Source organism: Arvicola amphibius, chromosome X, assembly GCF_903992535.2.
Source record: "Arvicola amphibius chromosome X, mArvAmp1.2, whole genome shotgun sequence".
Taxonomy (NCBI): Eukaryota; Metazoa; Chordata; class Mammalia; order Rodentia; family Cricetidae; genus Arvicola; species Arvicola amphibius.
In genome coordinates this window covers 9,996,745-10,021,845 of record NC_052065.1, presented here as the reverse complement: position 1 = coordinate 10,021,845, position 25,101 = coordinate 9,996,745, and the positions used below count along the sequence as shown (strand labels likewise).

The window sequence follows — 25,101 nt, the reverse complement described above, 5'->3', positions numbered from 1 at the left end:
TTCACCATCACTAGAGTTCTTGAAAGTGGTACCACTGGTCCCTGTTCTTGTTTTTAAATTTAAGTATAAACTGTAAGGATAAATGAAATTAAATTCTTGGGGGTTCTTTGAGATTTGGGTGGATTCAACTGTTATTTAAATTATTTATTCATCCCTTCCCAAACCATTACTATAAATTGACAGTTTCCTACCTTTGGACTCTGAGTTTGACCATGACACTTGTTTAGGCCAATAAGATGTTAGCTGACATGACATAATACAATTTGGGGCTGTGCATGGTTTGTGAGATTTATTATTTCTTGATTATGGTATAGCCATGAGAAGAATATAACCTGGAAGCCATGCTGGTCCACAGGATTGGGGATACAGGAAGCAGGCCTGGACTCGCACAACACCTTTGGAATATTTCAAACCTCAGATACACAAGAAAAAAATAATTTATCATCGTTTGAAGCCCCTGAGTTTTAGAGCATTTGCTATAAAAGCATTGTACCAGTTAAGATCATACCCAGAAAGAGAATTATAGCTAGTGTGTCTATTCCTATGTTTCTATATGCCCGCTCTATTGTAAATACTTTATTATTAATTTCTTTATCACTTGTAGAAACATTATATTTGGGGGGGCTGGAGAGATGGCTCGCTCAGTGTTTAAGAGCACTTGGTACTTCTACAGAGGACCTGAGTTCAGTTCCCAGCACCCACATCAAGTGGCTCCAGGGAATCTGGTGCCCTTTTCTGGTTTTCACAGGCATTACACTCATGTAGTAGACACATATACAGACTGATATAAATAAAAATAATTTTTTTAAAAAAGAATTTACATTTTTAATGATATTTACATGATAGATGGAAAAAGAGATGTCCAAAGGGTGTAAAGAAGTTTCGAGAGTGGTTCCATGAAGTGTAGATAAATTTGAACTTGGTTTTTAAGGCATTTCCACCCAATCACCAATCTATGAAGTTCTATTTACTTCATCACATACTCTGTACCTTTAAGGTAGGAATGGCCAAACTGCATGCATATGCTTGTTTGGAAAGAAAACCTGCTGTGTGCACTTACATTGGAATAAATTTCTTCATATGAATCACATGTTGAGTGCAGCAGTCAAAGCAAAGCAATCAACTATCTAATAAGTGGAAACAACTCATTAAGGTCGTGTTTGCTCGGACCTTTCAACATGTCATGAAACTTCCCCGAGAACAAGTCAGGGTGTTTTTCTACATAAACTTCATGTTCTTGCACAGTTCTTCAGCTACGCTCCACGGAATACCACCATCAGACACTGAACTCTCTTACTTTAGGCAAGCTTTGTTTTATGAGCCAGTAATTGTAGCCATACTTACGTCATTGTTTCAAATTATCAAATAGTAGGGGTCAGATATGTTGAGTGCTAAAATTCTCCAAAAGGGCTCAGACACAAAATTGCTACACTTTTAAAGACAGTTTCGATGGGGGTGGGGGGACAAAATTTAGAAAACTTTAATTAACAAAACAAATGGGCATTTAGAACATTCCTTGGCATGGATGTATTTGGCACCATGTAATCGTCTTTTACTATGTGATCACGATGTGACAAGTAAATGTGATAAATGAGTTGTAACATGTGAGGAATTCGCAACAGAGGATCAAAAGGAATGTGGCTTGGTTTACAGCATTTTAATAGCGCTTTCTTAAGTGGGTTACTTCCGTTCCCACACACAGCATTTACTACAGCTTACAAGAAGATGGTAGCCAGGGACACTTAGCTACAGGGGAAATTGTGATTTGATTCATTTATTCTATTTCCTTCACGGGCACTGCAGGATTCTTTCAAGACTTTTGTGCTGCAGATTCTCCCTTAGTTCCCCACTTTACCCCAGAGACCTGGTCTCTCTTCCCTTTCCTATCAGGCTCTGGACCTGCTGTCACTGGTTCCGGGTTCCTTTGTTTCTCCCAGCACCTGCTTACATTCCCCACCATGCTAATTAATAGTGGGCAACCACCAAGTGGGAAGTCCGCTACCATTTTCCTTCTGTTCCTTTGCCTGCTCCCTCCTTCAGCCTCTTCAGTTTTAGGGTGAGAGCACCTCCCCGGCTTAGCTGGTCCTCCTTGCATTCCTACTTCTCTCTTCCTCTAACCCCACCCCCACTCTTCAGTCAGCTTTTCTCGATCGTTCCAATTAAACTCCATACACGGGAACAGCTACATAAGACAGCACAGCTTCCTTCATTTCTTTTAACACCCTGTTCTAGTAATGTCCAAAGGGACCGTCTTGATATTACAGCCTTAGGTAGATGGGAGCTAACGAGGCTGTGTCATGGTGGATATTATGTTACCTCCCTGAGCCTCAATTTCCTTCTCTGACAAGGAGGATAAGATAGCCTCTGAGTTTGTTTGGGGAATTGGATGAAGTTCCCCACATGAAGGATTTAGCTCAGTTGCTTGGTGACAAGGTCAGCGGCAGCGTCTTCATTTCCTCGTACCTGTTTGGAGATGTAGGAGGTGCTGGTGTTCATACACATCACACTCTCCTCATTGCAGCAGCCTCCACACCGGAACACGTTCACACAGGGGGGCTTGAAGAACGTGTTGGTTGTCTTTCCCAGCTCGCTGGCGACTTCCACGCAGGTCTCTCTAGGGCTGCACTGGGTTCTCTGCCATTCCTCATCTATAACTGCAGGAATAAAGTTCATTGAGGCCAGCAGACAAAAATGGCCCCGGTACACAACATAGGTGTATTCATGCCTGCCCGCCCACACCTTTTTGTACTTGTTTATTTTACTAGGTGGGTATTTAAACATTTCTTTTAGAAATGTACTTATTTTATTTTATGTGTATAGATGTTTGCCTGCATGTATGTACGTGCACCACATGTGTGGCTGGTGCCTTTGGAGATTAGAAGAGCTCATTGGATCCCCTGCAACAGGAGTTACAGATAGCTGTGAGTCACCACGTGGGAAGTGAACCCAGGTCCTATGTAAGAATGGCAAGTGGTCTTATCCCCTGGACCATCTTTCTAACCCCTAGATGGATATTTTTGTCCATCCTTCAGTCAAAGATGTGCCTGCAAAAAATTTTTTTAATTGAAATCTCTATACTTTTCCATTGATACAATCACTTCATAAAATATTTTATTTTCCCTTGCAAATAGCCACACATGTACCATCTGCAAAGGCTGAATAAGGAAATCAGTGGACTAATATGAAGACATAACATGTGAGTGTCATTTATCAAGCAACTTACAGGGTACAACTGTAGGAATAGGTTTTAAAATCAGAGAAATAAATTTCAGTTGTCTGCTTGGATAAGTGCACTGAGACTTAAAGCCGGCAAGCACACAAGTGGGTGTTCCAATAGAATTGATTTTTCCTCAAATCAGACTTTTCACGTTTGAAACCGTCCACGGGTTTCTAGAAGATGATGAGATAAGCCCTTTCTTTTTAATGGAAGAAGCAGCTCCCTGGCCATGACTAATTTGAGGGAAACTAGAAAAAAGGAAATACAGGGTGTTGTGGAATAATCTTTTTGTATACCATGAAGATGTGTCTTTGCCAAGGTGCCTTCTGACTGGTTTAATAAAGAGCTGAAAAAAATTTAAAAATAACAAAATATAAACAGAAAAAAAATAAAGAGCTGAATGGCCAATAGCTAGGCAGGATGGGATAGGCAAGACTTCTGGGCATAGAGAGGAAGAGGAGATGAATCAGGTGCAGGAGACCTTCTTCGGTCTCAGATGGGGTTGAAGATGGGATAGTTATAGTTACACTTTTCTTTGTTACCAAATTCATAAAAGAAACTCACAAAAGAGGTATAAAATGTACAAGACTGAGAAACATAAAAGCTTAAATTGTTTAAGAAAATGTTTTAACGTCTAAAAATATATTTTTAGATTGGTGATACAAGCTACCATAAAAATAGTTTAGGTAAAAAACTTTGGACTCACTAAGATAGGATAGATAATACCGTACTTTCTCCAAATTTGCCAAACACATACGGACTAAACATTGTGAATGTAATTCTTACTTGAAAATTGTTCTTCTTGTGTATAGTTTTACTTTGTTAAAGTTAAAACTATCCCTTATTATTTGGACAATACCTGATAATTGTTCTTACTGTATATAGTTTTGCTGTTAGAGTTAAAAGAAAACCTTTTCTTTTTTATTTAGACAAAAGGGAGGATATGTTGTGTAATAATCTTTTTGTATAACTGTGAAGATTTATCGTTGCCAAGGTTCCTTCTGATTGGTTTAATAAAAAGCTGAATGGTCAGTAGCTATATAGGAAGAGATTAGCCAGAATTTCAGGCAGAGATAGAGGAAGAGGGGATGAATTAATATGTGGGAGAGATGCCAGAGGACACAGAGAGGAAACAGGAGGTTCAAGATAGAAGAGAGGTAAAAAGTCATGAGACAAAATGTAGATTAATATAAATGAGTTAAGTTATAAGAGCTAGTGGGACACACTTAAGCTACGGGCAAAGCATTTATAATTAAAAGGAAATCTCTGTGTAATTATTTGGAGCTGGTAACAAAAGAAATTTCACCTACATTAGGGTTGGGAAGATGGCTCAGTTGGGAAAATGTGGGCTGCACAAGAGCAAGGACCTTAGTTCAGATTCCCAGAACCCACAAAAAAGCTGGGCATGCTGACATACCCCTGGAATCTTAGTGCTGGGAAGGAAGAGAGAGATGGACCTCTAGGGTTTGCTGGCCAGCCAGGCTATTCAAATCAGTGAGCTTCAGTTAAAATAAGAGACCCTATTTTATAAACAAAGGTGGAGAGTAAATGAAGAAGATGCTAAACATTGATCACTGGTCTCCACATGTATGAACAGACATGAACACACCTACTTGTGTGCATATACATGCACCACACACATACCTGAAAAGAATATTAGGTTTTTTTTCTTGAAGAGCTGTTTCATCTTCTCTCTCCACTTTCTAAAATTTTTGAGACGTGGCCTCACTGTGTGGTCCTGGCTGACCTAGAATTTGTTATGTAGACAAGGCTCATGGCCTTGAACTCAGAGAGATTCACATGCCTCTGCCTCCTGGGTATTAGAATTAAAGGTGTTAGAATTAAATCATACCTGGCTTTCACCATTTAAAAAATACTTATTTTATTTTTAAGTATGTGGGAGGGAGGGAGAGAGGGAGGGAGGGAGGGAGAGAGAGAAAGAGACAGAGAGAGACAGAAAGAGACAGAGACAGAGACACAGAGAGCAGGTGCCTGCAGATATCAGAGGCATCAGATTCCCTAGAGCTAGAGTTAAAGGCCGTTGTGAGCTGTCTGATGTGGGTGCTGGGAACCCAATTCAGGTCCTCTACAAGATCTACTGCTCTTAACTGGTGAGCTCTTTCCAGCCCCACTCTGATCATTTTTAAGTTAGATTTTGACACTTAATGCTGTGTATGGCCTCTCTTCAGGTGTGTGTGTGTGTGTGTGTGTGTGTGTGTGTGTGTGTGGAAGGGGACTTGCTTTCAGTTTGTCATACACAGATACATAGAACTGCAGACTATGTTATACTGGGAACATAGTGAAACCCTTTTGTAGCAGGCAGCCTTAAAATTGACCCCTAGTGATCCCTAGTTCCTGGAGGTCATACCCTGTGCAATCTCCCCTCCTTTTGTGTGACGATGAAACTGAGTGATTGAATTTTTGTGAAGAGAGTACATCAAGACAGGATGCCACTTAGGTGTTTAGGTTGAAAAATTCACTGACTCTGCTTCCCTTTCCCACCCCTCCTCTCTTTAGCCTCTTTTCTTCTCTCCCCACTTCCTTTCTCAACAAGGGCCACTTTTAAAAAAGATTCTTATTTTAAATTATGTGTGTATGTGTGTGAAGGGAGATGTGCATGTATGTGAGGCGGAGTGCACATGAGCCAGTGCCCTGACACCCCAGAAGAAGACGACAAACGTCCCCTGGAGCTGGAGTTATGGATGGTTGTGAGCCCACCCTACATGGGTGATAGGAAACAAACGTGGGTCCTCTGCGAGAACAGTATGTACTCTTAACCTCCAAGCCACTTGTCCAGCCTGAAAGTCACTTTTGAAGCTACCACCAACTGAGGGCATCCTCTGGCCAACAGACAGGGAGGAAGTCCAAGAGTCCGTGTGCAACTTAATCCTACAAGCAACCATTGAATAAACTTGGAAGTACATTATGCCTCAGTTGAACCTTGAGATATTTGGACTTCAGATGAAGACCTTGCCTGTAGGCTCCAGAGAGACCCTGAATAAAAAAAAAAATCCTGGCCATGCCTGTATTTCAGATGTCTAAAAAAAATGTGAAACCCATAATATCTGTTTTACAAGTAGGATGGCACCTGAAGAATTAACTCCTAGTTTGTCTCCAGCCTCCAGCCTCTACAACCATATGCATCCATACACACATGCACACTTGCACATGTACACACAGTCTGTTTGGGACAATCAAATTTGGGGGTAAGATATAGTAACAGGCAAACAGTTCTATACACTGTATTTAAAATATATGTATTGGTGGGTGTGGTGGTTTGAAAGAAAATGGCCCCCAAAGGGAGTGACACTATTAAGAGGCGTGGCCTTGTTGGAGTAAGGGTGGCCTTTTTGGAGGAAGTGTGTCACTGTGGAAGCGGGCACTGAGGTTTCACATATGCTCAAGTCATACCCTGTGAGACAGACCACTTCCTATTGCCTGTGAGTCAAGATGTAAGAACTCTAGCTCCTTCTCTGGTACCATGTCTGCTTGCATGCTGCCTTGCTTCCTACCATGAAGATGGTGGACTACACTTCTGAACTCTAAGTGTGACACCACAATTAAACGTTTCCCTTTCTAAGAACTGCCGTGGTCATGGTGTCTCTTCACAGCAATAGAAGCCCTAACTAAGACAATGGTCCTGGAGCAATGGCTCAGAAGAGTACCAGCTGCTGCTCCAGATAACCCACGTTTAGTTCCCAGCATCCGTATGGCAGCTCATACCTCTAACTCAATTCCAGTAGATCTGATGCCTTACTCCGGTCTCCATGGGTACTGCACACATGTAGTGCACAGACATACATGCTGGCAAAACACCCATACATACACAGAATATAAAATTAATATTTTTATTAAATTTCTGATCGTAAAACGCATCCTCAGGCTGTACGCATGAAGCAATCATTTAGCATTGCTAGGGGGTGCTATTTAAATTCCTACTATTAGTCATGAATCTTTGACAGAAAGAGCAATTGACTTAGGAAAATATCCATTGTTTAAAACGCTACTTAAATGTTATTTTCTACCTGATTTTTCTCTTTAAAGTTATAACTTTTAAAAGGTGGACGAGATTATAATCAAAATCTCATGCAGGAAAAAAAAAATCTCATGCAGTAATGACCAATACCACCGGCTAAGGTTTCATAAGACCAGTTTTCTTTACTATGGTCCAGGGAATTACCCTGAAATCGGTGAGAGGGAAGAGATAACAAAACATAATTGGTGTAACACACTTATTTGATCATCTGTTTCTTCTAATTTAGTGAACAACTTCAGCTGATCCTCCATATAATTAGGAAGGAAACCGTGGAAGCTGCAAATTCTCTGATTTTTTATGGTTTCCTTCTTAGAAAATGTCAACCTGGTTGACTTTTAAAAATCACCGCCTTGTGGTTTTATGGTAAAACTGTCTTTACAGGTCATCTGGTACATGCCCCTCGGGCCTTCGGACATGTAATCTGGCCAAAGTCTGCAGTCTCCAGATGCGGTTGTTTTTGTGAAGTCCATGTAAAATCGCCACATGAATCAACAACTAGACCCCCACTCAGACACACAGTCCCACTCATGAGCACAAAGAACTTTCTCCACACGTATGCTGCCATGGGATTCCCCTCGCTTCCATACAGCGGAATCCTGTGCAATTCACTCTTTAGGAAAAAAGACAACTCTAGATAGAAAGAAAAGAATAATCCTTGCTTAAGGATCAACTGAAATTAAGCAGTGGATATACTCAAGTACTATGTGATAATATTTGTATCTACAAGACTAAATCTAACAATGCCATTGGTTTCTCGAATTATATTGATATTTCATCAGAGAGCTAAATGGCCTAATCAAGTCCACACAACTTTACTTAAAAACATTTCATTCATTGTGTCACAGTATGTATTAACACTGGTCTTGTAAAGAGTCTATATCTCAAACTGGATATCATTAAGGTGGCATAAGTAGACACCGCACATCTATCTCCACCCCTACACCAGGAATAAATTCGGAAATATAATGGTCCCTTGATATCTGTGGAGGACTTGACCCAGGATACCCTACAGACAGATACTCAAATCCTTGGGTTAACAAATTCCTTATATTTTTATGGTAGCTTATATCACCAATCTAAAAATATTGGGCTAGAATTTGTAAATATCCCACCTATATCTTCCTGTACACTGGAAATCACGTCTCGATAACTTCTGGTACCACAAATAAAATACACAAATGCCATTCATTACAGTATATTGTATATCAAAACAAGGTATGGATATGTTCAGTACACATGCATTTCCCTGAAGTATTTGACCTGTGTGATGGCTGACCCCATGGGGGGGGGGGGGCAGAACCTGAGGATCCAAAAGGGTGACTGTATGTTTGCATGCTATTTTCTAGTCCTAAGCTTTTGATTATTTTGTGTCAAGAATTTTCTTTGTTATTCTCTGAGTAACCAGAACCCATTATTATGCCTTACCTTGCAATTTCTACCTTTAGCTTTTAGATAAAAACCACAGAATTCTGAAGAAAGAAAAAACATAGCTCTATTCTTGGTTATTACTGCATAGTAATTGAATGAATACTGAGGTTATTTTAAACCTATTTTTCCCTCCCTAAAAGCAGTCTTTCTGTATTGCTGTGCCCTCAAATTCCTGAGTTAAACTTACTTTGATAATGTGAAATGTTCTTGGGTTGCACGTAGACATCAAAATCATACTGACTATTCTTCTTTGTGGAGTAGGCATTTAAAACGCAGAATTCTTGAGCTGGCAAGATGGTTCAGTGGGTAAAGGTGCTTGCTGCCAAGCCTGAAGACCTGTGTTCATTTCCTGAGCCCCACAAGGTAGAAGGAGAGAAATGACTCTTGCAAATACTGATTTGTTTATGTGTCTATTATATCTGTTTATTTATGCAGGAGCATACGTGCAGCTATCTGAGAACCATTCTTATCTCTATCCAGTGAACCGTCTTCCCATAAAGTGAAAGACTCCCTTTTTCCCCCCTCTGATACATACCCACCCTATTCAAACTTTTGGAAGGAGTTGGTACCTGTGCCATTATCTGATAAGGAAATAATCTGCCATTTTACTCACACACCTACCTTTTAGCGTTTCCGTATCATAGAAAGTTGCCGCAAATCTAGTGGAGCGATGGGATGCTGAGCGTGAGTCCATACTGGCAACACTCTTGAGCTTCAGCCGGCATCTCCACAGCTTCCAGTCCTCAGAGTGTGCGACTTGCAGCAGCTCCTCCAAACTAGAAGCAGCTCTGATCTGTTGTTCAGATCGTTCCAACATTGACCGGGATGATCGCTCAAAAGAAAAATCCTAGTTTGAGAGTAAGTTACAAAGATAACTGTGGTAACTGTGGCTGCTAACAGTTTGAACTATAGACCATCTGAAAAGAAACTAGACAAGGTTATTCAAACGTGCACTTGTGCCTAGGCCAAACCATGTCTAATGGTGGACTTCAAAATGATAGATCCATCTACTTCCTTACTTCCAGAGCCTGAGCACAGTGTCTTATTCAGGAAAAAATGCATATATAATGGAGGTAAAGTCCTTGTGCTATTAGTCATGTGAGCCCAAAGTACAATGAGCAAGGTCCTCAGAAACAGAAACCAGGAGAAGACAAAGACACAGCAGGGTCATGTGAATATGGAGACGGACATGAAGTGATGAACCACAACTCGGGGATTGCCTTGAGCCACCCAAAGCAGCCGAGGCAATGCTTCATGCCAAGAGAATTTGACACCTCGATTTTGGGGATTTTGTTGTCCTGGGACACCAGATTTATGGTACCTTACGACTGCAGCCACAGACAAGCAGTAGAGATTCTTTTTATTGTCCTACTTTTGTGACGACAGCCCCATTTCCTAGTTTAAGATGAAGTCTTGCTGTTTCTCTGTGGTTGCATCTGAATTGTATTGGCTAATACGATGCAACTAGACTAGATGGGTATGTTTGTGGGGGCAGGGAGCCTAAGTCAATATTTTTGATTCATAACTACTTGTTCAAAAGTAGGGGCTTGGTTATACAAAATAATAATACATACATACATATACCAACAGAGCCCATTTCCTACTAGAGTATTTTCCTCAGCCCTGGGGATCAGTCTTTGGGCCCTAAACATGCTAGGTAGGCATTTTGCTAACTAACCATCTCCCCAGTTCTGGAGCTGAGCTCTTAATGGCCTCTCTCTCCCAGGCTCACATCTTTCAGCCCTGCAGCTTTGACTCGATGGTTCCATGGTTTATCAGCATTTAGCATGTAGGTGACTCTACATGTTTGTTTCGTACTCTTTTATTAACCAGTTGCAGTCTATGAACTAAAAAAAAAAAGTCAAAATACGTATCTTCAAGGTTATGGCTTTTGTTGTTATTGTTGTTTTGAGGCAAGGTCTCATTTCGTAGCCAAGGTTGGTCTGGAACTTGTGATCTTCCTGCCTCAGCTTCCAAAGTCCTGACATCTCAGGCTTGTGTGATCATACCAGGCAACATTCACCTTAGCCATTTTGCCTAGAAGTCCAGATGGAAGGCACATTTTGGCCGGAGGTAGGATAGTATTAAATATGTTTGTAAGCTAGGGGAAAGAGCCAATAGAGAAGAAACTGAAAGCATATACAGGGAGAGAAAACAGAGCCCATAAGGCTTGATATACGGCGTGTTAGTTGATCAGTATGAAGATAATAATAATAATAATAATAATAATAATAATAATAATAAACACCTTTTGAAACAGGTGAGTCATAGGGAGCCCCGTGGGTCTGTAGACAGCAAGGCTGCCTCAGAAGCTCAGTGAGATTATCTTGGTAGTTTCTCATTATATCTCTGGAGTTTGAAACAAAGACATTTTTGGCAAGGAAGAGAAAGAAGCTTAAAGAGCACAGATGGGGTTTGTGGACTTGGCACTGAACTTGGGTGGCATGCCACAGCATTTTTAGCTGAGAACCCTGGAGACAAAGCTGGTTAATTGCTCATTTCTCTGACAACTCTTAAATGCGATCGTCCTACATTGAGGCTAATTTGGCAATGGCTTCTCTTTGCCTGAAGATCCATCTCCCCTTTCTAGTTCTATGGCAAAGCTATCTCATACCCAATTCAATCTTCAAGATAAAATTTTGACAACACTGCTTCAATAAGGCAATGAGAAAGTCTAAGAAATACTTTTCAAAAGATTATTAAGTTGGGCATAGCTGGCTCTGTGTGTGTGTGTGTGTGTGTGTGTGCGCGCGCGCGCGCGCGCACGTGTGCGTGTGTGTTTGTGTCTGTATGTGCACGTGTGCATGTTTGTGTACACCACTTGTGTGTATAACAATAATTATAGAAGAAGAGGTTGTGAATTTGAGAAGGAGTAGGGGAGAGACAAAGGAGGAATTGAACAGGGAAAGGGAGTGGAAATAGCATAAGTACAAGTACTTGTGTATGAACCCTCTACAATTTTTTATTAAATTGGGCATTGCTGAAAGAACTTTTATTTATGTAGGTAAAATTTTATCCAATACCATGCCTAAGTAAGGCTGATGTATGGCTTCATATCTTACAAGTCTCAATTCAATTTTGGCTTCTTTAAAAAAAAATCTTATGGCCGGGCGGTGGTGGCGCACGCCTTTAATCCTAGCACTCGGGAGGCAGAGGCAGGCAGATCTCTGTGAGTTCGAGGCCAGCCTGGTCTACAAGAGCTAGTTCCAGGACAGGCTCTAAAAAAAAAAAGCTGCAGAGAAACCCTGTCTCGAAAAACCAAAAAAAAAAAAAAATCTTATGATTAAAAACCAAGGATAAAACTTCAGTCCTGAAGCCTGCATTAAAATGATTGAATTGATGTTAAGATTATAGCTCCTATGACTGGTTTCTTTGTGAAACCACAACATTTACTTAAGTACTCAAAGCTATTTAAGTCTACTTTGCTAAATGAAAAGCTAGTTTGAAATAACTGAGAAATTGGCAACAGTCATTTTTGTAATTCTAAATGGAAATATGAACAGCTCAACAAAAGCAAGTAATTCATCCGGGCACACATGGGGAAGGGTTGAAAATGGATCCCTTTCAATCGGCATTCTAAACTCGTTGATTTTTATGTAATCAACTGTATGCTATCTGCATGGGTAGGACGAAGCTAAACATAAAAAAGTGTTACCATTGTCCAAAATGCATACTTAAACTCTTGATTTCGATAGTTTTCACTGCTGAACTATTGCCAAATGAGTTGCTCTTTTTTTTCTTCCAATGTTCTGATTCAAGCGCTAGTAAAATCTAAAATAATTATAGTGCAATCTGCAAGATGAGAGGATGGGAAAAGCCTTCCCAGGTCTCTGCTATTAGAGTGGCGGCCTTGGTCTGTCATTAATTCAAGGCTGTTATCAATTCTCCTCCTAAACAACAAACCATTCTCTGATGGTTTTTAGCTACCAACAATCAGTTTTTAAAGCATAGGGTCGAAGGTTTCTGCGACACTGCTTTGTCATCATATAAATGTTATTATATACATAGGCTACCTTTTTCCCACATGAAGTGGCATTCCTAACAAGCCACCAAGCAATGCCCACACTGTTGGTTGGCTTATCCCCTACTGAGAAGGATTTAGAGCAGAGGTTCCCAGACTTGCCTTCACCTTGAATGAATGCGGGGGAAACCTTTCAAAAAAAAAAATACTGATGATTGCATCTTATCAGTAGAGACTCCCATTTTACCGATTTGGACCACAATTTCAAAAGAAAAAAGTCCTGTGTCTGCTTCAGTAGTAGCAGCTGAATGAAGGGTTTGCAGTAATTCTCTGTGTGTCTTTGCAACTTTCCCATAAAGTTAGAATTATTTCAAGATAAAAAGTATTCTTAAAGAACTCTCTAGGGGCTAGTGATGTAGCTCAGTTGGTAGGTCTGCTTGCCTGAGGTCACAGAGCTGTACAAACCTGGCATGGTGGTACCCACTACTAACCCCACAATCTTGGAGGTGGGGGCAGCTGTGTTAGAACTTCAACATACTCTAATAGGTACTAAGCGAGCCTGGGATACATGGGACTTTGTTTCAAAGTAATAAAAATGAATCTTCCCAAGTGATTTAAAGAAAGCCAATAATTTGGAGCATGGCTATACTGATTTAAGGTCAAAGGGTTAATGTTGAGCTCTGAACAAGAACCCTGATGAGCATGGGATGAATGACTGAAGCATGCTGGAGAATTGGCCTGGTCTTCGCATTCCTTCGTGATACACTTTAGGGTCAGAATATGTGCATGAGCATCTGACTGAACTGGAGTTCTAAAGCCATCCCCTTGCTCACATGCCCTGTCTGTTGAATGTGTGAAATGTATTGTCTCCACAACTCAACTCAAAGTCTGTGGGCATTCCATACGTGCAAAAATTCTATTCTTTTTATCCAGTTCTCAACTTGTAAGGCCTTTAAAAGACTGAGTAACAGTGATATCATTTCCTCCCTTAAACAGGGTGATGAAGTTCACTGTGACCCTAAATGATAGACTAAATTGCCTATCAAATTCCTCCAAATTTCAAACAGCCCATTTCTCAAAATAATTTTTTTAAAGGCATTGCCTAAACCCACTAGAATTCAACAGAAAGCTATACAGTCTCTCTAAAGGTAGTCCTAGAAAATAGCTCAAGGGAAATTTAAGTGTCAAGTGGAAGGTTCTTGGCTGCGGGGTATACAGCTGGGCTCCTGGATGGTCTTGGTAGCTACAAAGAACTGGTCCATGAGCATCTTGGCTGCTTTCCTCAAAGAGCTACAGAATGCTTTTGCTGCACCATTGTGGTCCTGGGAGAAGGAGAGCAGCTTCGCTGAATTCCTCACTGGGTGAAAGCCACGGGGCCGAGACTGGGAGTGCTGTTTTCTTTGTGGAACTTCACTGTCTTCAGGAAGTTGGGTGACAATGTCTGAGTGGTGAATCGGGTTTGTGAAAGTGGAATGTCCCGAAGCTCTGGGCTAAGTTATGGGGGAAACCCATTCCATACAGCTTTCCCTAGATTTGCTGATGGAATTACAAGTGTCACCTGATAACCCATCTCTGCAGTGCAGGAAAAGCACAGTAAGCCACTTGCCTTTGCAGGGGCTTTGGGGAGATAAATCCCAGTCTGTCTGCCTTCTACTTCTCAGCAACTTCTTCGGTTTCACTCAAGGAGCGTTTGCACTTCGTCTTTACCTTCATGGTTAAGGATTGGCCAAAGCCACCACACTTTTCCAAGTAGCAATATGATGCTTCACTCCTGGTTGTCCTCCCCAAAGGTCCTCCTTTCTCCACCTGCCGAGAAATCTGTCCAGCCCCCCTGACTCATGAGTCCAAGTGAATATCTGAGATGCCCCCACACCCTCACTTCTTAAAAAAATATTTATTTATTTATTTATTTATTTATTTATTTATTTATTTATTATGTATACAATATTCTGTCTGTGTGTGTGTGCCTGCAGGCCAGAAGAGGGCACCAGACCCCATTACAGATGGTTGTGAGACACCATGTGGTTGCTGGGAATTGAACTCAGGACCTTGGGAAGAGCAGGCAATGCTCTTAACCTCTGAGCCATCTTTCCAGCCCCACACCCTCACTTTTAAGTGGAAATCATATTGCCCTAAAAGGAGTTAGGCCTGATGTCATAAATTATACAGCAGACTACTCAAATGGCTTGTTTTAGAGGCAAGAGCACAGATTCCAGTTGTTTTTTAAAAAGATCTATTTATTTATTATGTATACAACATTCTGCCTCCATATATGCCCACACGCCAGATGAGGGCACCAGATCTCATTACAGATGGTTGTGAGCCACCATGTGGTTGCTGGGAATTGAACTCAGGACCTCTGGACGAGCAGCCAGTGCTCTTAACCACTGAGCCATCTCTCCAGCCCCTCAGATTCCAGTTGTTTAAAGTCAGCTTTGAGTGATATGACACTCTGGGAGTTTTTCTTTTATAAACACGTGCCCATCATATGGTTCAGTAACCCTATTCCTGAGGCCTACACTGCACAAAACTCTGTACATGAATGTTTGAAGTAACTTTAAAAAATAATAGTCCAAACAGTTGGGAAAAAACACATATGTAATTCAATGAGTGAATGGGTAAGCCGTTCCTGGCATACTGCTCATCAATAAAAAGAACTCTTGGTAAATGGGTTAAAGATTAAAGAAAGCCAGTCTCAACGTGTTTGACTGCACTAATTTATTTGTATGCGGTTTTCAAAATACCAAACCAGGAACAACTAAGGACAAAATGCTGCTTGCTGGAGGCGGGAAAGGTGGTCTCCCTATCACAGTTACATAGCTACTGTGTATAACAGTATATATACTGTGTATAACGTTATATATCGTAGTTAATAGTGAACTGTGTATGGATACGGAACAGTTTCTATCCAGGCTACAGTTGTGGTTACATAAATTTATTCATATGCTAGAATTCACAGAACTGTGCCTTTAGAAAAAGGAAAGCTCAATCACAGGATAATAACAGTGCTTTTAACCAAGGCACGACTTTTTGACTGAGAGTGTCAGGGGGGTTAATCTCCTTCAGATGTGCTGTCCCCATTGATGTTAATAATAGTTACTTCACAGGCTGGACAGTTGTAGTGTGGAGCTGTGGGCTGCGTTCCTGCTGCCTGTCTCCCAGCTGCCCGGCTTAGCCCCGGAAATACCAACACACAAATTGTATTCATTTAAACACTGCCTGGCCCATTAGTTTCAGCCTCTTACTCATATCTTGATTCACCCATATCTAATAATCTGTGTAGCACCACGAAGTGGTGCCTTACCCAGAAGATTCTAGCGTACGTCCATCTTGGGCCGTAGCTTCATTGCATCTGGCTCAGAGAGCAGAGGCATGGCAATTTATTAACTTCCCTTCCCAGCATTCTGTTCTGTCTACTCCGCCCACCTAAGGGCCGGCCTATCAAATGAGCCAGGCAGTTTCTTTATTAAACAATGAAATCAACTCAAACAGAAGACCCTCCCACATCAGACAGTGGTGGCGCATGCCTTTAATCCCAGCACTCAAGGGGCAGAGGCAGGTAGATCTCTGTGAGTTAAAGGGCAGCCTGGTCTACAGAGCAAGTTCTACAACATCTAGGGCTACACAGGGAAACCTGTCTCAAAAAACAAACAAAACAAAACAAAAAGCAAGCAAACAAACACACACACACAACCTAGTCCTGTCCCCCAAAAGAAACAACCTAGAGGGGCTGGAGAGATGGCTCAGTGGTTAAGAGCACTGGCTGCTCTTCCAGAGGTCCTGAGTTAAATTCCCAGCAACCACATAGTGGCTCACAGCCATCTGTAATGAGATCTGGCACCCTCCTCTGGCATGCATGCGGGCAAACATGGAGGCAGAATGTTATATACATAATAAATAAATAAATCTTTAAAAAAAGAAAAAAGAAAAAGAAACAACGTAGACAGAAAGCCATAGATGAGAACTCTTAAAAACTGTGATAAGGATGCTGAGGTGTAGTTTCCATGGTTGACAGCTTCTGGCGGGGGTGTGGGTGGGGAAAGACTCAGTTTTCTTTAAGGGGCTGGCCACTGGGAGTTTGACCATGCTCCAGGGAGTATATGGCAACACAAATTGGACTTGTTTCTTTTTTTCCCTTTGGGGGGCAGCAGGTCATAAGGTGAGGGAGGGCAGACCTGGGAGGACTGAGAAATGAGTATCATTGGGGTAAATTCCAAAAGAGCCAATAAAAATATTAAGTTGAAAAAAGTCACTTCACAGAGCTCAGTGGAGAATTTAGGAGTTCATAAATGGGAAAGGGTCAGAGTATAAAGCAGGAATGTGTTGGGGCAGCTGGCCCAATCCCTGCGTTCAGGGGCGTGTCTGCCCCAGTGGAGTAGCATTCCCCTTAAATAGGATCGGGGAGCCGGAAGGACCCCCGTTCTTTGCTCTCCCCCGCGTACCTTCTGCTCCGCTGGACCCTTGGTTCTGTAAGTTCCCTTATCTCCCCTTGTATTAAAAACAGATTAATTATAAAAGGACTACCGTGGTTATTTTCCTAAACCCTATAACCGCTGGTACCTTTGCCGGTACAGGAATGTAATTAGTTTGTTTCCTTTCGTCTTTCTCGAGGGTGTCACCTGGACCTACACGTTGGGGTAGAGGTTTATGCTTTATGCCCTTGATAGTCCTTAGTCACTGGAGAGATGGGATCGAAAATAGCAAGACTTGGCAACTCTAATCATAGCAAATACAAGTAAACATATAAAACCCAAACAACTCTTCCAGGGCAAACTGTGAACTATCTTCTTCTAGTGAGAAAAAAAGCATTCTTGGCGTTATCTGCAAATGAAAGCAAACTTCCAAGTATCTTCTCAGGTCTTCTCAGGTCTTTACAGATTTCATGTATAAAAGAAATCAGCCCCACTTCTTAAACATTTATGTTTTGGTTTTGGGGTCTAGCATTAGCCAGAATAGCTGGCACCTGGTGTTTGGGGCCATACCAACTGAGGGAAGGAAGGAGACTGCCCATGTGCTAGTAATGACTGCTGTGGCCGTGGCTATTCAGCTCGCAACGACCATGGCTCTGTTCCCATAACACTGAAATCCAGAAACCTGGCCATCTGGGAACAGAATTAGGTTGTTCTTCATTTTGGGTGCCTAATGGTACTAGTGGCTCTTTTGCTTCTATGTTTCAATGTATAAATCAGAAATCCAGAAAGGTTATACTGAAGGAAGGAACTACAGATGTAAGAAAAGTGTGTGTGTGTGTGTGTGTGTGTGTGTGTGTGTGTGTGTGCATGTAGACAGGAATGCATGTTCAGGGTTGCCTGGGTGTTTGAAGGCAGTGGAAAAGGGTTTGTTTGGATGCTTGAAACTGCCCCATCTTCCAATTTAATGAGGATCGTTGGTGATGTTCTCTCTAGCCAAGCCATCTAGTATTTGGGGAGATGTCTGTGTCTCCCTTTATGTAGGTTAAATCTATGTTCTCCTCAAATGCATCTGCTCCTATTTATTAGACACAGCTGAGCTACAGAAATGAGAAGAAAGATGGCGGTGGGGTGGGCTCGAGTGGCAAGATAGACTCAGGCCTTCTAAAACTGTGCTCTCGGAGCAAGCCTTTATAATGGTGATTCCTGAGCTGCCTAGCATTCTTTGTATCATTGATCTCAAAGATCAAGGATCCAATGCCCAAGAAACAACTTCAGACCTTTACTGAGATTAAGCAGAACTGCAAACGACTTCAGCCTGCCTCTCCACAGCTGTTTCGGTTTTGGATCACGTGCCCTACTTTGACATGTTGCAAGGGCAAGCTTGACACTGCCTTCGGTTTGACTGCACTGAGCTTTTGCATGCCTCCCACTTCTGCAAGCACAGGCTCCTGCCAGCACACTCATCAATGGGGAGGGCAGACACATGGAGCAGACATGGGCTCCGCCTGAGGTTTGGGCCTTGATCCCGACTTTCACTTGACCCACAGAGATATACGTGAGAACAACCTATTGATGTGTTTGCTAAGCCACTATAATTTGTACGGGTTTGTAACAGCATGATTGCAGCCATAATTAGCTGCTATGACTCTGTTTCAGCCAAAATGCAGCATAATCAACTTCACGGGAAGACCTTTGTGCAAAACATTATGGTCTCCTATAAGAAAGTCCTGCTTGCCACTGGCAGCCAGCCTAACATAGCCTTAAAAATATTTACTTCTAAACGTCTCGTGGTCCTACATCACCGTTTACCCATCACCTTCTCCTTCCTCACCAACACCCACAACACTGTGCCCTGTGATCCCTAGCCTTCCTATAGTAATGTCGTTATGAATTAAGCACACAATTGCAAAGGCTGGTTTCAGGTTTTTATCCTGCTTCTCTCCCCCCCCCCATGTGTGTTCTCTTAAATTTAAAATACCCATTAAATCACTCCCTTTGGCTCTTACAGTTTCTTCACCCCCTCCTCTAAAATGATCCCTAAGCCTTGCTGGGGTGCAGTATTGATGCTCCACACATACATATACAGTTAGCACAAATTGGACTCTGATGGGTTCAAAAAACGAAGACACAAAACTGGGTGGGTAAGAAAGGGGGGTGGATCTGCGAGGAATTCAGGGAGGGTGAATATGGTTGAAACTCAGTGCATGAAATTCTTAAAGAACTAATAAAAGTGAAATGGCAGGTTATTTACCCAATCAAAACTACACTCGTCCTAAAGGGTCCCATTCACGACAGAACAGCAAGATATTTGTCATGCCGTTTTCTCTCTCCTGTCATAATTTTCATTTAAATGTTGACTTTGAAAAAAGCAATACTCACCTCTACCATGTGAGTGCTAGGATTATTTAATAAGATCCTGTCAATGGTGCAATAAACCGTGTTGAAATTGTAGTATTACTTAGAGTTTCAGGCATTGAAATTATCCTTCCTACAAGCCAAAATGAACTCCCTGGTGGCTGATAAGATGTGAAAATGACTAAGACATCTTTATTTTATAAAAAAAGCATCATTTCCACTCATGTGCTTGGCACATGGAAGACATTCCACAAGTGTTTACTGAACTGAATGTACAGTTTTCCTTCTCCTACGGAGAAAGGGTTTCCGGAACAACTGAAATAAGCTCTCTCGTTCCACATGCCTTACCTGCGGGACCAACCATGGAGTTTCCCAGTCTCCAACACAGAGTTTCTGTGTATAAAGTACATATTGTTTCACACATTAAAGGGGTAATGATGGAAGCCAGTGACTTTTCTCTTTTTTTCCCCTCTCTTCCTGCTCTTTCAATACTATGTATACTCCAGCACTGCTCTAAGACAGGGAAACATTAAACATAGCAAAAGTTATGTGTGCTAATTATTAATAGAAATTATTCGTGAAGTATTTCCAGCAACCCACCTTCTGAGGCCAAAGTAAGAGTGCACCTCCTGGCACTATGCACATAAATGCGACAGTGGATCCAGATATGTATCGCTTCTAGGTCAGAGCATGCAATCGTCAGAGTGATCTAGAACATTCTAGATGTGGGTGCTCAGCTAGCTTCATACTAATAGTGAGTTGACTGTGGATGAACCAAGACGGCTGCACAGTATGAGCAGCAAATACATTTGTAATGCTTACGAAGATTTTGAGGGTGGTTGTAGTTACAGCATACCCTACCTTGCCTCACTAAGAAAGCATCTGATCAGAGCATTTTGTCATAATTCGCCACACCTTCACAAATCAACCAAGATGAAAACACAGGTAGGCCACCCCCAAGGCTTTCAGAGATGAAGAAAGACAGGAAGGGGGGGGGGGTCTAAGTTTGCACAGAGACACTGTGTGGCTACAGGTTGCTCCGGGTAACTTTCTGTGACCATCCAGCTGAAAGAATGGGTTAAAGTGACTTCATTCTCCAACTTTGGGTTCTAGAAGCAAACACCTTATTGGATGGCCTAAGGCTAGAAGGACATTTCAGGATGCTTTTACTCACCAAAACCCTACCTCATGCCCACAGTAAAATATCACAGGGTAAATACACTGCCTTAAAAATGCTTTGGGATTTTATAAAAATCATGAAATCAGGCAAGCCGTGGTGATGATAAATGTCAGAGACCGGTGAGTGTTGTCTTTCACCTGGCTGTCTCAGGATCTTCCAAAGCTAGTCTATCAACCGGCCAACAAACACTGCCTTCACCATCAACTGTGTGACGGGCTTTGCAAAGTGGTGGTTGGGACATTTCTATAAAGAAAACAATAAAACACTCCTGTGCTGAAAAATTTTCATCCTAATGGTGAGGCTGTAATAAACCCAGACGAACAGACCACAGAATGTCAGGTACAGGGGAATGCCATCAATAAGGTAAATAAAATAGTGTAACACAGGACACAATGTGTGAACTGTGACCCAGGGGCCACATCCAGTGGGCAGCCTGTTTTTGCACAGTCTGTGAGTTAAGTTTTTGCGTTCTAAGTGGTTGAAACAAATTTCCCGGTGCATAAAATTTACATAAAATTAAAATGGTAGTGTCCCCAAAGTTTTATTGGCCATCACCCCCACCTGCATGATCAGCCTGGCAACTTTTCCAAGCTTGACAGCGGCACCGCCGATCTCAGCTCACCTTCCACCAGCCACTCCAGTTCTATGGCTCATTCTCAAAAGAGCCAAGCTACTCCCTCTTCAGTCACTACCCCAGTGATGGCCTCTGCCTCCTTCACATCTTTTGGGACTATGCAACAAATACAACTGAATTAGAATAATCCATCCCCTTTATCTCAATCATTCGGTGTCCCCTCCTTCATTTGCGTGCTTCTCATTAAGATTGTGTCTGATACGTGACAGATTTGTGTATTGTTCACCTCCACCAAGCACAATCAAATTATGCATTCCAAGAGAGCTGAAATATTGTTTTATTTCTTGCTGCATTCTTAGATCCTAGATACAGTAGATACCCAATAAATACCTACTGAAAAAAAAATCAATGAGTTATCAACTATTGGGAAGTTGTAATGAGAAGTCCAGGAGAGTCTTTAGGGCTTAGAACATCTCAACCAGTCAAGGATTTTATGATGCTGAAGATGCCTTAGGATGCCTTTGATTTATAATGCTCTAGTATCTTAGTAAGACTATAAGAACGAGAAGCAAGAGAGAAAAGTGGATTCGCCACCATAAAAACAACCTAAGGAGAAATGCTCATTTTATTGGTCTTCTTTCATTCCAATTCATTCCCAGTTATGCTAAACTGCCATCACATGATAAAAATAAACTCACATCACATGATAAAAATGAGTTCTCTGGGATGGAGAGGTGGCTCAGTAGTTAAGAGTATTTGCTGATGTTGCAAAGAACAGTTTGGTTCCCATTACCCAAGTTCGGTGGTTAACAATTGTTGGTGACTTCAGATCTAGGGAATCTGGCATCCTTTTTAGGCCTCTGCAGGTACTCATGTGCACATACCCACACACAAATAAGTTTAAAATAAAATCTCTGAAAAAAAGAGTTGGGCCTAGATATTGCTCAGGAACAATTTTATTGTCCTTTGTATCCCCATATCTCTATTGCCTTTGTCTAACTGTGGAAATACTTGGGTTTGAGGATTCCAGATCTTTTTACGAAGAGTTCTGTATGGGACCATTTGTATATACAAATACCTTATTTTTATTTCACAACTTTGTGACATGTTTGTAGCAACATTTTACTCACAGGCATAAAGTCAGGATTTTTCAATTAAAAATGAGTCATACAAGGAAGCATTATATACAGGATGTAAGCAGGGAGAGTTCTATTGTATCTTGGGTACCACAATATCTTAGAATAACATAAAAGCAAAAACTGAATTCATGTTGAGACAGAAAAATTGGACAAGAGCTCACTGACTCATCTGACTAACAACGAAGCCAGGACTCCTATATATGACTTTGTGCATGAGAATGGGGTGGGTAGGAGGAATGGGTTTGTTTTCTGCAATTAAAGATGAAAGATGCCCATTGGTCTTGTCCATGCAAGTTACTTCTTAGACAATTTCAAGAGAAGGCAAACGGCATGAAGGTGATGAAGCCCCGTGAGCCATGTGGATTTGACACCTATTCCAATCTTATGTAACACTGAATGACTGACTCCAACATCTAGCAATACCCTTTTTCTATAGACATTACAAGTGTGGTGCCTAAAAAGCTAGTATAGAGAAAAGCTGAAGAAGAAACGCTTTTCAAAGAGTTCTGAAAGCTACCATGACATAGTGTTCTTCCTCTATTACTATACTGACAGGTCTTCATAGCACCATGGAAAAGATGTACAGAAGCTAACCTCATCTAGTTTATAATAACACCCAACATACCTGGTGACAACAATTATTCATTAGATCAGTCAGAAATCATGCTGGCTATAAGGCCCCGGTGAATAGCAAGAGCATAAGGTTATTGGTGATTATTTACTAAGTGTACAGACTAGATCTATAACATACACTGTTGTGGAGTGCTTACCTTGGGAAACTATCTCTGCTCATCTCAAGTGCATAAAAAGCTTGAGAAAATAGAACCTGAGCTAAATCCCACACCTAGTCAGCAATCTGATTGTTTTAATGAGTCAAGTATGGGTCTTTTTAATTCAAATAAATTTTAAAGATTTATGTATCTGGGTATTTTTTTCTAAATGTATGTGTGTGTATGTACGGACCACACATGTGCCTGGTGTCCCTGAGGTCAGAAGGCATAGGATCCCCTGGAGCTGGCATTATAGATGGTTTGGAGCCACTGGGAACTGAACTTGGGGCTGTTGTAACAGCAAGACGTGCTCTTCAGCACTGAGCCATCTCCCCAGATCCTTGTTTGGCAAAGAGAATGTTAAGATTGCTGTAAAGATGTTCTTAGCGCACGTGTTCTGAGTATTGTTGACCCCAACAGCTAGTTTTCCGAGCATAAGCTGCGCATAAGCTGCAGGACTAGTGAGATAAGGACGGCTTCACTCGAATGGCATTAGGCACAATTGTCCTAGATGGTAGGAGCCATTTGCAATGCTTATAGTGGGGAAAAATGTTCACAGATTCATAGAAGGGCACATAGTCACTGCCTGTCTAAGCTGAAAAAAAATACGACAATTCTCTAAGCTAGGAAGTAAAGTTTAGACCAGGGGAAGGGGGCAACCTGGAAATAGATTTGGCATCATAGCCATTCTGGAACAGATATGGTGAGAAATGGGTGAGTGCGAAAAGCCTGTTCTCATAGACTCGGGACCGAGGGGGAGCATGATGAATTTGCATAACCAATGACAGGTTCTTACATCTAAAAGAAAAACCCACCAGTGCCCTAAACCATTACTACTCTGAATATGTTTTTATGCTAAATTTTAATTTAAACAAGAAAACATCAATGTTAAGAAATCAATTTCTAGTCAGGCACTGGTAGCACATGTCTTTAAACCCAGCACTCGGGAGGCAGAGGCAGGTGGATCTCTGTGAGTTTGAGGCCAGCCTGGTCTACAAAGCAAGTTCCAGGACAGCCAGGGCTGTTAACAAAGAGAAACTTTATCTCAAAAAAAAAAAAACCAAAATTAAATAACAACAACAACAAAAGATTTCTTGATTTTGTTTTCTTTTAAGGAGGTGGGGAGGGGAAGAGAACATATAAACCAAATGATGTACGCTGTTACGTTTCACCACCTAGTCATGTGTATCCCCACACTTGTATTTGACTACAGGCAACACTTTCCTTCATAGAAGAAACAATCTAATTTAGCTGGGGGCTGAGTGGCTGTAAGGTCACTCCATGTAGCTTCACTGTTCAAAGAGAAAGTAGGGCATGTAAGAGAAACACGGAGAGGCACATTAGTAAACACAGGCTGCACATCCGCCATCTGCTAGGGCATGTTTTCTGTCACATAAAAACTCGGTCCCTTTCTTCCATTGCCCATTCAAGGAGGTTAGATGGGAGAAGTAAATTCAAAGGGTGTAAAACTTCACTGTGCCTGGGACCCAGAGAGGAGTCTGGTAGCTGTGTCTACAAAAGAGTAAATTCTATACACTGGAAACTTCACTGGGGACAGGGTTAAAGACTAGAGTTAAGGAAAATGTCGAGCAGCGTTGTGCTGGAGTAGGAAGGTTCCTTGCCTAGTAGCCTGCACCGTTCAAGCTTTGCAACTCCCAAATTACATGGCAGAAAGGACAGTCCTCAGCTTGCCCTGACTGCCACCAGCCTTGATGCTGGATCTCCATCTCAGGCTAGAGGTGAAAGGAAATTTACTTTTTTATTGACTTTTATTGAGCTCTACATTTTCTCTGCTCCCCTCTCTGCCTCTCCCCTCCCAAGGTCCCTATGCTCCCAATTTACTTAGGAGATCTTGTCTTTTTCTACTTCCCATGTCGATTAGATCTACGTAAGTCTCTCTTAGGGTCCTCATTGTTGTCTAAGTTCTCTGGGATTGTGAAGGAAATTTACTTTTGAGTATAGGTGGCAGGGTAAAAACTGTACATAGATTCCAGAGTCAGGAGCCCTTTAGTCTTGTGCTATGAAACTT

The 25,101-nt window shown here is 41.6% G+C and overlaps 1 protein-coding gene across 1 annotated transcript in view; it reads right to left on the bottom strand.

Annotated features, from left to right (window-relative positions):
• The window catches only part of Vegfd (vascular endothelial growth factor D), a 35,607-nt gene that overhangs the window by 8,858 nt on the left and 1,648 nt on the right, over positions 1–25,101 (bottom strand). The window contains 2 exon segments of the mRNA XM_038317352.1: positions 2,464–2,654; positions 9,303–9,528. Coding sequence (XP_038173280.1) covers positions 2,464–2,654; positions 9,303–9,528 — 417 coding nt within the window.